The 15,597-nt window shown below is 49.0% G+C and overlaps 2 protein-coding genes across 2 annotated transcripts in view; both read right to left on the bottom strand.

The window, feature by feature from the left end:
* LOC144510263 (forkhead-associated domain-containing protein 1-like) overlaps positions 1 to 7,449 on the bottom strand; it is a 94,221-nt gene extending 86,772 nt beyond the window's left edge. Inside the window, exons 1-2 of the mRNA XM_078239757.1 lie at positions 7,351 to 7,449; positions 5,382 to 5,465 (exon numbers count right to left, since the gene is read on the bottom strand). Coding sequence (XP_078095883.1) covers positions 5,382 to 5,465; positions 7,351 to 7,449 — 183 coding nt within the window. The remainder of the gene's footprint in view (positions 1 to 5,381; positions 5,466 to 7,350) is intronic.
* A 2,437-nt stretch (positions 7,450 to 9,886) lies between these two features.
* The window catches only part of LOC144509967 (transmembrane protein 51-like), a 45,607-nt gene continuing 39,896 nt past the window's right edge, over positions 9,887 to 15,597 (bottom strand). The window contains exon 3 of the mRNA XM_078239032.1: positions 9,887 to 10,904. Coding sequence (XP_078095158.1) covers positions 10,514 to 10,904 — 391 coding nt within the window. The 3' untranslated portion in view covers positions 9,887 to 10,513. The remainder of the gene's footprint in view (positions 10,905 to 15,597) is intronic.

Consider the following 15,597-nt stretch of genomic DNA (forward strand, 5'->3'; position numbering starts at 1 on the left):
TGTTTCAGCTCCATGGAAACAGCAACTCCACCCCCCAGACACAAAGAGAGAGAGAGGAGGGAGAGAGTGTGAGAAACTGAGAGGGAGAGATGAAGAGAACATGAAATGGAGGGATATAGAAATGGAATAAAAAGGGAGAGGAATGTAAGGAAAGGGACAGAGAGGTGGAGGAATTGAAGAAAGTACAGAGTAATGAAGACCTCTCAATTTACCAGAGTCCATACTGTTAGTAACCTCACCATTTAATACCCTGTTGGCACACCCCGCCCCCCCCCCCCCCCCCAAACATACTAGTCACACTCCAGCCATTCCCCACTGGAAGCTGATATATTCGAGTAAAATAGACCCACAGAATCACACTGCCCATCAGGAAATTATGAATTGCCCTCATGCTCCAAGGCTGGGTGATGTGGGAAGGATGTCGCATTTATCCAGGACTGGGATACTGGTTCTTATAAAGTGGATTTGAGGCCAAGATGAGATCAGCCATCATTGCATTGAATGGTGGAGCAGGTTCAAGGGGCTGAATGGCCTACTCCTGCCCCCAGTTCTTATGTCCTCTCCCTTCTTACCTACCAGATGGAAGGAGATGACGGGGACAGCCAAGGGAGACCTGGCAAAGATACTGAAGGAGGCGCCTCTAAATTAGATCTAAACTTTCTGGAGTTTAGAACCACAAGCTCACTGATTGGCAAAGGGGCTTGACTGGGTAGATATGGTCAACATGTTCCCTCTGGCTGGGGGATCGAGAACACGTGGACACAGTCTAAAGATAAGGGGCTGATTCTATAGGATTGAGACGAAGGGATATTCCTTCCCTGGATGGGTTGCGAACCTTTGGAATTCTCTAACCCAGAAACCTGTGAATCCGCCATCATTGGATATGTTTAAAACTGAGAGAGACAGCTTTGCGGCCATTGTGGGGGGAGGCGATGGCCTAATGGTATTATCGCAAGGCGATTAATCCAGAAACTCAGCTAATGTTCTGGGGAGCAGGGTTCGAATCCCGCCACGGCAGATGGTGGAATTTGAATTCAATAAAAAAACATATCTGGAATTAAGAATCTACTGATGACCATGAAACCATTGTCGATTGTCGGAAAAACCCATCTGGTTCACTAACGTCCTTTAGAGAAGGAAATCTGCTGTTCCTTACCTGGTCTGGCCTACATGTGACTCCAGAGCCACAGCAATGTGGTTGACTCTCAACTGCCCTCCAAGGGCAACTAGGGATGGGCAATAAATGCTGGCCCAGCCAGCAATGCCCATGTCCCATGAATGAATTTTGAAAAATTTCAGGGAATCAAGAGATTATGGGGATTGGGAAGGAAAATGGGGCAGATCCGCCATGATCAAACTGAATGGTGGAGCAGGCTTGAGGGGCCGAGTGGCCTCTTCCCATTCCTAATGCTGCTTCCTGGGGGAGAGCAGACTCTAACCTGCTCTCTGGCACCCTCTTGTGCTGAGCTTTATAGCAGCAGCTGGAGTTGGTTTATTGTTTATCAGCTTTTTGAAAATGTTAAAATGTAAATCTTGAAGCTTTTTTTCCCTCCCGAAAATGCAAATTAAGTTTTCCTCCCAATTTTGTTTATTTTCCTCAACTTGCGTTTGCGAGGTGCCCTTTGAGTATCCGCAGGTTTAACCCCGGGAGTCAAAGGACATTAGTGCGAGTCTGCAAATACTTGGACAAAGGGGTAGGGTTTAAGTAGAGATTTCAAGGAGAGAGGTGGAGAGATGCTACCAATGTGGACCAAAGGGAGGAAAGAGGCACATGGGGCCCTGAGTCAGTGAGCTGGGACGTTGAGTGGGAGGAGGAATGTTGTAGGGGCTGGAGATAAGCGGCAAAGAAACTTAAACACGAGGAGAAATTTTAATTTGAGTTGTAAGTAGGTTGGGTGACAACAGGAGCCAACGAGAATGGAGGTGGTAGAGATCTGGATCAGCTGAGGTGTGGAGAGTGGGAGATCAGACCGGAAAGCATTGGAACTGCTGTCTGGACATAACGACAAGCAGAGACTTTCAGCAGTTGAAAAACTGGCGGCACAGTGGTTTTGCACAGCTGCCTCTCAGCTCCAGGGAGCTGGGTTCGATTCCTGGCTTGGGTCACTGTCTGTCCGAAGTCTGCACATTCTCTCTGAGTTTCCTCCGGGTGCTCCGGTTTCCTCCCACAGTCCAAAGATGTGCGGGTTAGGTGGATTGGCCATGCTAAATTGACACTTAGTCTCAGGGAGATTAGTAGGGTAAATGTGTGGGGTTACAGGGAATAGGGCATGGGTGGGATTCATAGAATCCCTACAGTGCAATTTGGCCCATCGAGTCTGCACTGACCACATTTCTCCCCAGGCCCTGAATTGTTGTCGGTGCAGGCTCGACGGGCCAAATGGCCTCCTTCTGCACTGCAGGGATTCTCTGATTCTGTAAACTGGGGGTAGAGGGAGAAGATGAATTGAAATGGTTTTTGTCATGGAGATTGTGTGTGGTCAGCTTATCTCTTGCCTGAATGATGGTAGATGATTAATATAAGCAAACAAGCCGCTTGTCTTTACTATCTGCGGTTAACCAACACATATTCAGTATGTGCCTTTCCTTTGGCTGCATTCCTGGCTCCTCTCAAACATACTCAGCATGAGCCCCTCCAACCTGTTCAGCGATTCCTCCGCTTGCTTTGATTCAATCCTCTTGGGTCTGCTTTCTCAATAATCCAGATGCACAATTAGTAATCTCTTCAAACACAATATATTCCCCTCATTCATCCACTTAATGAGAATCCTTTAGACCCAATCACTCACTGAGCTACTTTTGGATCTTCTTTCTCAATGAGAGTGATTTGATTTATTGTCACATGTATTGGGATACAGTGAAAAGTATTGCTTCTTGCGCTATACAGATAATACACACCGCTCATAGACTACACAGGGGAGAAGGGAAGGATAGGTTGCCGTTACAGAGAGGGTGTAGAGAAAGATCAATTTAATATAAGGTAGGTCCATTTAAAAGTCTGAAGGCAGCGGGGAAGAAGCTGTTCTTGAGTCGGGTTGGTACGTGATCTCAGACTTTTGTATCTTTTTCCCAGCGGATGAAGGTGGAAGAGAGAATGTCCGGGGTGCGTGGGAGTCCTTAATTATGCTGGCTGCTTTTCCGAGGCAGCGGGAAGTGTAGACAGAGTCAATGGATGGGAGGCTGGTTTGTGTGTGATGGACTGGGCTTCATTCACAACCCTTTGTGGTTTCTTGCGATCTTGGGCAGATTCCTGAGACTGACTCAATAAATGGAAATCCCGGTCAGACCACTTTCAAGATGAGATCTCCCTCTCCCACATCACTCACAGGAGAACCCTCAGAACAGATCTGAAAAGGATCCCCTCCAAACTGCTCTGTCCTGAGACCCCCTCAGGTTCACTCAAAGAGCTTCTCAGACCCAAAGGCCACAGTTTCGGATTGTTTTTTAAAAAAAAGAAAACATTGACATAGATAAGCTTTCTAATAACACGATTTGAGCAGAAACTTGTCTCCGAAGGATTGGTTTCATTCGGCAGCTTCATGGTAAACGAACCCTCCACAGCGAGACAAGATATATTTAAAATAGAATCATTAGGGGAAATCCACTGATTATCATCCTCCACCCCACAAGTCTCTGTAGTTGACGGATAACTCAACCATTTATTTGCGTGCACTCGAGGTGAGGGGGGAAAGGTTCAAAGGGCATGTGAGGGGCAAGTTTGTTTTTTAACGGAGAGTGGCAGGTGTCTGGAACGCACGGCCGGGGGTGGTTGTGCAGGCAGATATAATCGGGGCATTTAAGGGGCATGTGAACAGAGAGATGTGGACCGAGGGCAGGCAGAAGGAATTAGTTTAATTTGGCTTTGACAAAGGGTCATCTGGACTCGAAACGTCAGCTCTTCTCTCTCCTTACAGATGCTGCCAGACCTGCTGAGATTTTCCAGCATTTTCTTTTTTGGTTTCAGATTCCAGCATCCGCAGTATTATCCGTAGTTTAATTTGCCATCATGTTCGGCACAGCAGTGTGGGCCGAAGGGCCTGTTCCTGCGCTGTTCTAGGTTCTATTTTTACTACCTTTCCCACAATTCCACCACCAAACCAATCTTTTCCCTCGCCTTCCGTTCAATATTCCAGAGCAACCATTCCCACCACAACTCCACCCGGTCCACTGCTCCATCACCTTGGACACTCTGGCACGGTAGCACAGTGGTTAGCACTGCTGCCCCACAGCGCCAGGGACCCTGGTTCGATTCCCAGCTCGGGTCACTGTCTGTGTGGTGCCTGCACGTTCTCCCCATGTCTGCATGGGTTTCCTCCGGGTGCTCCGGTTTCCTCCCACAGTGGGAAAGACGAGCTGGTTAGGGTGCATCGGCTATGCTAAATTCTCCCTCAGTGTACCCGAACAGGCGCCAGAGTATGACGACGAGGGGATTTTCACAGTAACTTAATCGCAGTGTTAATGTAAGCCTACTTATGACACCAATAAATAAACTTTAAAACCTGTTCCTTTTCCAGTTGCGCTCAGGCGATACGACCCCCGACCTTTCACGTCCTCCATTCCACTTTTCAGAGCCCCGCCCATCTTCCTGGTGAGACGGGGAATTACTTGTACCATCCCCCCCACCCCCCTGCCAATCCCTCCTATGCCCCCCAACCCCTCCTAGGCTCCCCACCCTGTATACTGTGCTTGCTGCTCACAATGTGGGGAAGCCAAAGATGGACAAGGGGATCACCACTGAATGGACAGGATTGGAGTAATCCAGTAGATCTCCTTGAAGGTTATTGAGTTCCAGCAACTTGATTCTTTAAAGTGTACATTCTGCTTTTCCCTGTAGTTTGTCCAGTGTTTAGAGATTGCCAAAGATACAATATCACATTACTGCTGACAATTGTTGATTGGGTAAACCCCGATCTTCAGTCTCACCCTTTATGCAATGGAGCAAAAGCACAGGTGGCACAGTGGTTAGCACCACTGCCTCACAGCACCAGGGACCCGGGTTCGATTCCAGCCTCGGGTCACTGTCTGTGTGGAGTTTGCACATTCTCCCCGTGTCTGCGTGAGTTTCCTCCGGATGCTCCAGTTTCCTCCCACAGTCCAAAGATGTGCGGGTTAGGTGGATTGGCTATGCTAAATTCTCTGTGTACCCAAACAGGCGCCGGAGTGTGGCGACTAGGGGGATTTTCACAGTAACTTCATTGCAGTGTGAATGTATGCACTACAGTTTGTTACAGAATATTCAGTTACATTGTCTGGAGGTCAAGGCCAGCGTATTGCACCAAGTATTTAGAATGCAGTCGGTGGTACTTTATCTGTGAAAATTGCCATCAACAATTCATGTCGAACGAAGGTCGTGAAATCCATCAGCAGAACCAAATGCATACCTTTGGATAGAGTATCTTATTCTCCACATAAATCTTCAAATACAGCTCGTATAGGATATCTGGAATAGAACTTGTGCTGGAGATCTGAAATTAAAACAAAAGTGCCAGACGTCATTCCACCAGTCTGAGAGTTTGGGCAGGATAGAGAGGTCAGAATTCTCTGACCTCCCCGTGACTGGGATTCTCCAGTCCCGCTGCTGTAAATGGATGTTTGGCCGAGCGCCAGTTTCTCCATTCTCGCTGGCAGCAGTGAGTGCACGAGATTGGAGAATCCCAGCCTGTGTGAAAGTTTCAGGTCAATAACCTTTCAGCGGAAATGGGGGAAGTTGCAACGCAAGAGGTTTGGGAGTCAGGGAAAGGGGGGACGGAACTGTGGGAAGAACTACTAACAGGGGAGGTATGTGATAGGGCAGAAAGGAGAGAGCAGTGTTCATGGTGCCAAGGCCCATGGGAGTGAGAAAAAAAACAAGACAACACGTGACTAGAGGAGGAGTGAATGGCAAGGCCTAGAATAATTGCCACATGAAAGCAAATGGAGAGAGACCAGCACAGGAACAAAGGGTGGTCATGGTGGTTACAATCTAAAATTGTTCAACTACATGTCACGTCCAGAGGCTGTGAAACGCACAGTCGAAAGGGGAGGTTCTGTTTCTGGAGCTTCACTGGAACATTCAGGAAGGACAGGAAGGTCAGATTGGAGGCATTGCCCGTCATGTGGACTGAGCAGAGCTGTCCCACAAAGCTGTCGCCTAGTCTGCGTTTGGCCGTGCCAATGTGAAGGAAGGCGGATTGCGGGCAGCGAATCCAGTCTACTAAATTTAAACCAATCTCTGTTTCATCCAGGAGAGCTTGGGCCTTGGTTGGCAAGGGAGGGGAGGGGAGGGAGGGAGGTTATAAATGTTGGCATCTCCTGTGCTTAACAGGTGCTGTATGAAGGGGAGGGGTGTTGAAGAAGGGGGTGAGGGTATCATGATGGGAACTATCCCTTAGGCCTGGTCAGGTGCTCTTTCGGAGAGTCAGTGCAGACTCGATGGGCTGAATGGCCTCCTTCTGCATTTTATGGAGCAGAGTGGCAATGGGAAGATTAGACCAGTTAGTGAAAACATTGGCGTGGCATTCAGTTAACATACGGAAACTATAAGCACTGGAATTCTGAAATAAAAATAGATCATGCTTGACAATAGTAAAGAGAAAGCATTTTTAATATGAGGCTCCGCTACATTTAGAAGCACAACTTGTCGCTCCTCCAATTTTTACCCGATGACTGTATAGGAAGTAAATCATTCTTTGCAGTAGCTAGCTTTTGCCATTAGATGCCAGTGCCCCAGCTGTATGAGATACTGCAGCCTACCCTCCAGAGAAAGGAAAGAACAAGGGCATGACATCACTCTGTAGATCACTTACCTTGTGTCTCGGGAACCTGGCTTCAAATCTTGGCCAGGTAGCTGTTTTTGAAAGTCATTTGTTGTGCGCTAACTGTATTGATACATCAACTGCTCAGTGCAGTCTGTGTGTGAGAGCATGAACTCAAAACTGACCCCCTCCCAATGAGCAAGTCTGTGTCAATGCTTAGAATCATGGAACGCTCACAATCAGAATTTTCTGTTCGTTTTTATTAAATGAATAAATATAACAAAGGACAAAAAGAAACTGAACATTCCCCCTCCTCCCCCTCCCTCCCCCCACCCCACCAGTGCAGTTATTTTAGAACATTCAATTCACCCCTGCTCGGTCAAAGAGTTTGATACAGAACATAAACCCACTTCCCACTGACAACCGTGTGGCTAACCATTTTACCGTCCTTTAGTCGCCAAGTGGTCCGATCGAATTGGATCGCTAAAGAGTTGAGACGCCACATTTGTGTAACTGGTGAGAAACAGAGTCTTCCATTCAGACGGGCAAAGAATCAACTCCTCATTGGTGCAGAACGGAGACCTCTTCGGAACAAAGAGTCCGTGGGGAGACTTACGTTGCCGGCAACCTGTGACAACTTTGGACTTGAGAGGCCAGAGAGGAATTTGGCGGGGGGTGGGGAGGGGGGCACGTTTCCAATCACCAAAGCAGACATCGGTTTTACTCAACTGAAAAAAAAAGTGCACCAATGAACCATTTTTAGACTTTATTAAGAAATCAAGGAGAATGTTCCGAGGAAGGAGAAATATTTTGGGTATATGATGTTTGTCATAAAGGTTTACAATTTTTCTCCATCTGACTTACGGCAATGGACATCCTGCAGTGACCTCAAGATTCTGGGTCTGCCAGAATTTTAGCGTCCCGCCCGCCATGGGAATCGGAGTGGGCGAGGGGCGGACCATGGGAAGGTCCGTTGACCTCGGGAGGGATTTTACAGTTACAGGGACAAGCAAGGCTGTAAAATCCCACCCCCTGTAGTGTAGTGGTAGACTCCCAGTCAGCGACTGGTGCCACTTGCCAGCTGACTATACCTTGGCGAGTAGGAGCCTGCCTGGTTTCGGATCTGGGAGGGTACCAAGAGGTCGAGAGGCAGCTTGTCCCAAAGATCAAGCCCCTCGGCCCAACACTTCCCGATTTCCCAACCCCACTTCCAAAACAACAGATTCCTGAAGCAAGCCACCAATTCCCAAAAAAGGACAGAATATTTAAAAAACACACACAAATAAATATGAAATCTTTGTACCGCAGTCCAGTTAAGTCTATGATTCAGCACAAAAAGTAAATTAAAAATGTAAGGATTCTCAAAGACTGACAAATCTGAGAATGGGAATCAGACCCGGGTCCCTGGCGCTGTGAGGCAGCAGTGCTAACCACTGTGTCACCATGGAGACAACAGATGGAATTGGGAAACAGGTGAGTAAAATGCAACCATGGAACTGTGAAACTACCACACTGAGAAAAAAAAAACTAGCACAATCTGGAATCTGTCCTTCCAGAGATGAACTGGACACCATTGTGAGCAAACATTTAGGGCCAGTATGGTCCAACCAGACGTGTTAACAGATGGGATTTTCCCCCCCCGCAAGTGCATCAATATTAATGTGTTAAAAATTAAAGTGGGCGCTCAGAGTCCCTGTATGTAGTACACAAGCCATTGTGTCTACGAGGTGAAGGACTACATTGGTCTGTGCTGTAGTGATTGGGGTGGGTGGTTGGCTTCTTTGGAATGGGATAGAATGGGAATGGAGCAAAGACTGTTCACACTAATAACTGGTGGTGAATAACTCAAAATTCCAACGCCGTCACTTCCGCCATTCCTCATTCTCAGGAGGCACGAGAGCAAACAGAAATAAAAAATATTCACAAAAGAAACAGTCAAACCAAATTTGCCTTGTCCTTTCTCCAGTGTGTGAACTGTCAGAAAATTATTCGTGCTCGGAAGGGGAGAATATCTTATCAAGTGAGGGGCACACTAAACAGACAACTATCCTGTGTTGGCGCTGTGCAGGTGACCCACACATTGTCACTTCTTTTCACCCAGATTTCATTTTGTCATATGGAATGTGCAAAGTTCACGAGATTAAACAGACTCTTACTTGCAATTTTTAAACATTTTGCAGTGGTAGAATTATTCTGTTATCCACCTTCCCCGTTCTGCTACCCACTGGCAATAGAAACCTTACACTGCAGGAGGCCATTTGGCCCATCGGGTCGGCACCGACACCCAGGCCCTAACCCTGTAACCCCACATATTTACCCCGCTAATCCCTCTAACCTACCCATCCCAGGACACTAAGGGGGCAATTTAGCATGGCCAATCCACTTAACCCGCACATCTTTGGAGTGTGGGAGGAAACCGGAGCATCCGGAAGAAACCCTCGCAGACACGGGGAGAACGTGCAAACTCCACACAGTCACCCGAGGCCGGGAATCGAACCCAGGTCTCTGTAGCCGAGAGACAGCAGTGCTAACCACTGTGGTTAGGAAAATGAGACGTGGAGGACAATGGCGCATGATGGGCAGTCAGGCGATCCCCGTTCCCCAACAGTGTCAAGATGTCACTTCTGTTGGTCCTCTTTTTGCAAAATTTTGTTAAAAACTCCAGTCGCTATGACAGTGCCAGCTTGGTTTTTCTATGGCAGAACGGGGGCAATGCCCTCTGGGGGGGGGGGGGGGGGGGAAACATTGATTTGTTAAATAAATTCACAATCTGGCCTTGGTAATGAGACCACGAGTTTGGAGAACGAAGGGTGGAAAACAAGACATTTGTCCGTCTCTCACTTGGAGGACTCTCACCCAGTGCTGGGGGGGCGGGGGTCACTCACTAATGAAGTGATTCCGTGGTTCTACTCAAGTGGAAGCGTTGCTCAAGTTTGTATGTTGGTGGTGAAGGGAAGTTCAAGATAAGCAATGGGCTCATTCTGTCCAGGTTTACAGGACAGGGATTATTGCTGCCATGGTTTTATTGATTATTTATTCAAGCGCACTAATCCCTTTCTGAAACGGTTTTAACAAGTAACCATCTTTGGGCCATACCTATCCCTTTGTAATATATATATATATATAAAAAAACAATCAACTCATTTCACAAGAGGTAGAAATTTTTAAATAAAGATTTCCCTCCTCACTGGATTCTGGTTGGATTGGAAACTGGCACAGGAGCCAAAAATCACCCTTAACATCCCTGGAGTGCATTAGAAACCAACACAGCCGAAGGGCACCATTGGCACAAACCACTATCCTCCTCTCCAGTCCCCCTCTGCTGAAGGCACCAAATCTTCATGGGGTCCTGTTCTCGTGGAGCCGGGGGGGGGTTCTGCAGTACCTCAGCCAAGGTGACTGCCTTCAAGTTCTTATTCGGAGACGTGGTGGCGCCGCTGCCTCCTCCAAAATGTCCCACACCCAGGTTCTGCTGTCCACGAGGGCAGTGGGACATAAACAGGGACAGTCATGAAGAGTGATTCATCCACCCATTGGACCCATTAGTTTCAGATGCCAGTGAGTAACACACTGAGCGTGGCAGAGAAATGGGTGGATTAACTCAGAGGAATCTTAAACTGCAGCAGTAATTCCAGGAGCCAGTACGTAGGGCAAGTGTTCGCATAACTGTAAAAAAAACATGCACACGGGTCAGACCCATCAGATCCTCGCGAGGCAGAGAGGAGGAGACTGTCGATAACTTATTCTCCTCGGGCGGCCATTTTGACATTGGCGCCAACTCAGGATGGCTTCAGGTTCTCAAAGCTTTTCTCCACTCCGTCCTCGTACTGCGGGGGAGGGGTCAGCGGCTCCAAGTTCACCACGGTACTGTTCAGGTTACTCAGGCGCAGTCTAAAGTTTTTGAGGTGTGACTTGTCAGACAGGATCCGCCGAATCCTTTTCGAACTGAACCGCCGGCCCGGGCGGGGGGAGGGCGGCTCGTTGGCCGGCTGCGCGCCCGTGTCTGCCGACGGCGCCACGCCAACCTCGACCAGCGACTCGTAGGATGGGAGGGAGGCCACGTTCTGGTCCCCCAGATTGGGCCCCGGATCCTCTGCTGGTTGGATGAAATCTCCTTGCATGACCTCGTCGTAGCTCGGCACGGCCAAACGTTCGCTGTTGTCTACACCGCTGCAAAAAAAAAATTAAAAAAAGGAGAAATGAACACTGCAAAGTGATGATCTAGAACGGGAGCGACATAGTGGCACAGCAGTTAGCACTGCTACCTCACAGCGCCAGGGACCCGGGTTCAATTCCCGGCTCGGGTCACTGTCAGTGTGGAGTTTGCACATTCTCCCCGTGTCTGCGTGGGTTTCCTCCGGGTGCTCCGGTTTCCTCCCACACTCCAAAAGGTGTGCGGGTTAGGTTGATTGGCCGTGCTAAATTGCCCCTTAGTGTCAGGGAGATTAGAAGGGTAAAGATGTGGGGTCACGGGGATAGGGCCTGGGCGGGATTGTGGTCGGTGCAGACACGATGGGCCGAATGGCCTCCTTCTGCACTGTAGGGATTCTATGAAGTGTGCGCGAACTACAGGAAGTGGTTATGTACCAATGTAAACCCATTATATCTTGATGTTTTTTAATCTACTGGTTTGCGCCAGAGAATTTGGATGTTAATCGCTCTACAATCAGTGAATGTCTTCAGTTGCCCACACCCCAAACTCATGAATAACCTCCCTACGCATTCCTCCTCTGATCCTACCATTTTTGACCAAACCCTTTGGTCATCACACCTAACATCTCGTTATAAAACTCAAACACACGGAGCCGCATCCCGTCCCTGTGGGGGCTCCGAGATGTTTCCTTATGTTAAAAGATGCTATATAAACGTAAACACGAGTTGTTGTTGTACACACCCTAAGCCACAGGCCCCAAGATGGATGAACTAACTAGCTGCGACGTAGGCAAATCGAAGGGAACAGAAGACTTTAAGCCCTGAACGTCCCCACCCTATCCAGAGGCTTCACTCGTACAACAAGGAGATCCGACACACCTGTGGCTGTGGCTACACAACTCCTTCCGCTCAGCTCACAAATGGACCAACACAGCTGTCGTTCCCATGACAACAGTGTTTAATTCCTGCCCAGTTTGCCTCTCCTGAAGGTGTGGAGGGGCAATCACAAACGCAATATTCCTCCAGTACCTTCCTGTGTGTTAACCCGGACTGCAGGGCTCCAGCTGGCTATTCAACCATGCAGCTCGCACCAGAGAATCCCTACAATGCAGGAGGAGGTAATTCGGCCCATCAAGTCTGTACCAACTCTCCAAGGGAGCATCCAATCCAAGCCCTGTAGCCCCATATATGTATCCCGCTAATCCCCCTAACCGGCAGCACAGTGGTTAGCACTGCTGCCCCTCAAGGCCAGGGATCTAGGTTCGATTCCCGGCTTGGGTCACTGTCTGTGCAGACTCCGCACATTCTCCCCGTGTCTGCGTGGGTTTCCTTCGGGTGCTCCGATTTCCTCCCACAGTCTGAAAGATGTGCTGGTTAGGTGCATTGGTCATGCTAAATTCTCCCTCAATGTCCCCGAACAGGCATCAGAGTGTGGCGACTGGGGGATTTTCACAGTAACTTCATTGCAATGTGAATGCAAACCTACTCATGAAACAGAAATAAGCTTTACTTTTAAAGAGTTCTGTAGAAGGATCATTTAGATCCAGAACATTGTGACACTAATAAATAATTAAAATTAGCGATACTAAAGGGGCATGGCCAATCCACCTAACCTTCACATCTGTGGGAGGAAACCGGAGCACCCGGAGGAAACCCATGCAAACATGGGGAGAACGTGCAAACTCCACACAGACAGTGATCCAAGCCCGGAATCGAACCCAAGTCCCTGGCGCTGTGAGGCAGCAGTGCTAACCACTGTGCCGCCCACATCACAATATTGTAGCTTCCAGATAGAGGCTTTTTCTTTGGACTTGTGGAACATTTCATGAAAATATATGTTTAATAAGTAATTCAATAAATCTCCTTAATGAGTGTTTTTGAAAAACAGATCCAATATGGAGTCTTTAGATCGTTGTGGAAGGAACGTAGATCCAGAAACACGGCAGAGTTTCCTGCTCTTCAAATCGTGCCATGGCGGAGCAGATTCGATGGGCCGAATGGCCTGCTTCTGCTCCTATTCGTATAGACCTTTTGCTGTCGAGGGGGTCTTGGCTGAAAGTTTGAAAGTGGGCGAGACGGAGTGAGAGAGAGAGAGAGAGACACACAAATGAGAAACTCGCTCAACAAATATGTTTGTGGGGCACGGTGGCACAGTTAGCACTACTGCCTCAGTGCCAGGGACCCGGGTTCAATTCCAGCCTCGGGTCACTGTGTGGAGTTTGCATGTTCTCCCCGTGTCTGCCTGGGTTTCCTCCGGGTGCTCCGGTTTCCTCCCACAGTCCAAAGATGTGCAGGTTAGGTTGATTGGCTATGCTAAATTGCCTCTTAGTGTCAGGGGCATTAGCAGGGTAAATATGTGGGGTTGCGGGAATAGGGCCTGGGTGGGATTGTTGTCAGTGCAGGCTCGATGGGCTGAATGGCCTTTTTCTGCACTGTAGGTTAGGTGGCTTGTGCAGGTTAGATGGGTTGGCCATGCTAAAAATTGCCCCTTTTTGAAAAGACGTGTAGGTTTGGGAAATTAGCCCTGGTGTTACAGGGGGTAGGATTGAGTCTGGGTAATATACCCTTTGGAGAGTTGGTGCAGACTTGATGGACTGAAGGGCCTCCTTCTGTACTGTGGAGATTCTCTGGTGCTATTTGTACCCTGGCCACTGGATGTGAAGAACAAAAAGATAAAATCTCAAGGCCTCAACAAGTGTAGAGAATTGGACCTCAAGATGTAATGATTCCCACCGAGGCCTAAGTAGCTGCTCGTGAGCCTGGGGCCAACTTCAGGAAGCTGGTGCTTGTGGGCAGGAACATGAATGAGGATAGATCCAGGATCAAAACTAGTGAAATATTTAATGAGGGAGGTGATAAAAATCAGTGCAAGAGGAAGGCAGTAACGCCCGATGACTCAGTGCTCAGTAACAGCCATTCCTCAGCCAGACTGAGGAAATCCCAGATCCCATCCTTCGTTTCTGTCCCGATTAGTCCGGGTTTCACCGAGTCCAGCGGTCTGTAATCACAGCTACCCTCTCAGAGTAGGAAACGCCAGAGCCACACTCCACGTAAACCCTTCCTCAGTTACTGGTCAAAGTGCAGCCACAGCGGACAGGACTTTATTGAGTCAGTTCGTGCTCACAGGGGCAGTGTTGCTGTCAGCGGGAGGGCAATCCAGCAAGGGCCCGTGGAAACACAGGGCAGACAGGGCCAGAGGCACGGGTGTGCCAACATGCCCTTATTTAAGATGGGCACGACAGCATCTTTATCCTGAAAGTTCCCTCACGGTGGCACAGTGGTTAGCACTGCCGCCTCACAGCGCCAGGTTCAATTCCGGCCTAGGGTGACTGTGTGGAGTCTGCACATTCGCCCTGTGTCTGCGTGAATTTCCTCCGGGTGCTCTAGTTTCCTCCCACAGTCTAAAGATTTGTAGGTTAGGTGGATCGACCGTGCTAAATTGCCCTTGGGTGTCCAAAAGATGTGGTTAGGTGGATTGGCCATGCTAAATGGGGTTACAGGGATGGGGCAGTTTGGTGGGCCTGGGCAAGATGCTCTATCGGAGAGTCAGTGCTGACTTGATGGGCCAAATGGCCTCCTCCTGAATCCTGTAGGGATTCTATGGTTCTATCCCATCGCCCCTCCATTTCTTCATCCTTTACATGCAAGCTCAGATGATTATTCGACAAAGGTGGGGGGGGCATCAAGGCCAACCAGGTGCCACCCCCACCCAGCTTCTTCAAGCAAACACTTTCCAGCAGGGGGCACTAGGTGCCAACCATGAATGGTGGCCTTTTGGACAGGAGATGAGGTCACCTGATGACAGATCACGGGGTGGAGTCTGGGAGTTGCTACTCTGTGGGTGCTTTAACATATAATCCAACCACACCAGCCTCACAAGCGAAACATCTGGCACGGAGCGGAGTCGGAATCACATGTACAGACACGTCACGGGACACGCAGACTGCTCTTTACAGACAGGGCTTTTGTACCAACCACCTCCCTGCCTTACGGAGGTGGTGGGGAGGGAGGGAGCACAGAGCAGTCAGAAACAGCAGCCCATCTCAATGCTGCAAACTCCACGTATAGAAGAGGCCTTTCGGCAGAGGCCTGCCCTACAGTTCCAGAGAGACAGGTTCAAATTCCACCTAGTGACAGGGGGAATTTAAACTCAATTCATAAATCCGGAATAATACGCAGTCTCATTAATAAATCACGGAACTACAGGATTGTTGTAAAAACCGATCTGGTGCAGTAATGTCCTTCCCAGGAGGGAATCTGCCATCCTTACCCGGTCCGACCTACATGCGGCCCCCGCCCCCCCAAACTCGCAGCAATGTGACTCTCTGAAAACGGCCTGGCAAACCACTCAGTCACGTCAAACTGCCGCAGGGAGAAACAAAAACAAAAAACCACCAGGTGTGGACCCGCACCCCCCCCCCACAGGTGTGTACCTACACCCCCCCCACAGGTGTGTACCCGCACCCCCCCCCCACAGGTGTGGACCCGCACCCCCCCCCCACAGGTGTGTACCCGCACCCCACAGAGACTGCAGTGGTTCACCACCATCTTTCCAAGGGCAATTAGGGATGGGCAATAAATTCTGACCTAGCCAGCGACATTCATATTCCGAGGGGGAATTGAAAACAAGAGGACTCTTTTGTGAAATGTCTTGGGCTATTTTCGCACATTAACAGGCACTATATAAATGCAGGTCGTGGGTGTTAGATGC

The sequence above is a fragment of the Mustelus asterias genome, chromosome 22, assembly GCF_964213995.1.
Source record: "Mustelus asterias chromosome 22, sMusAst1.hap1.1, whole genome shotgun sequence".
NCBI classification, from domain to species: Eukaryota; Metazoa; Chordata; class Chondrichthyes; order Carcharhiniformes; family Triakidae; genus Mustelus; species Mustelus asterias.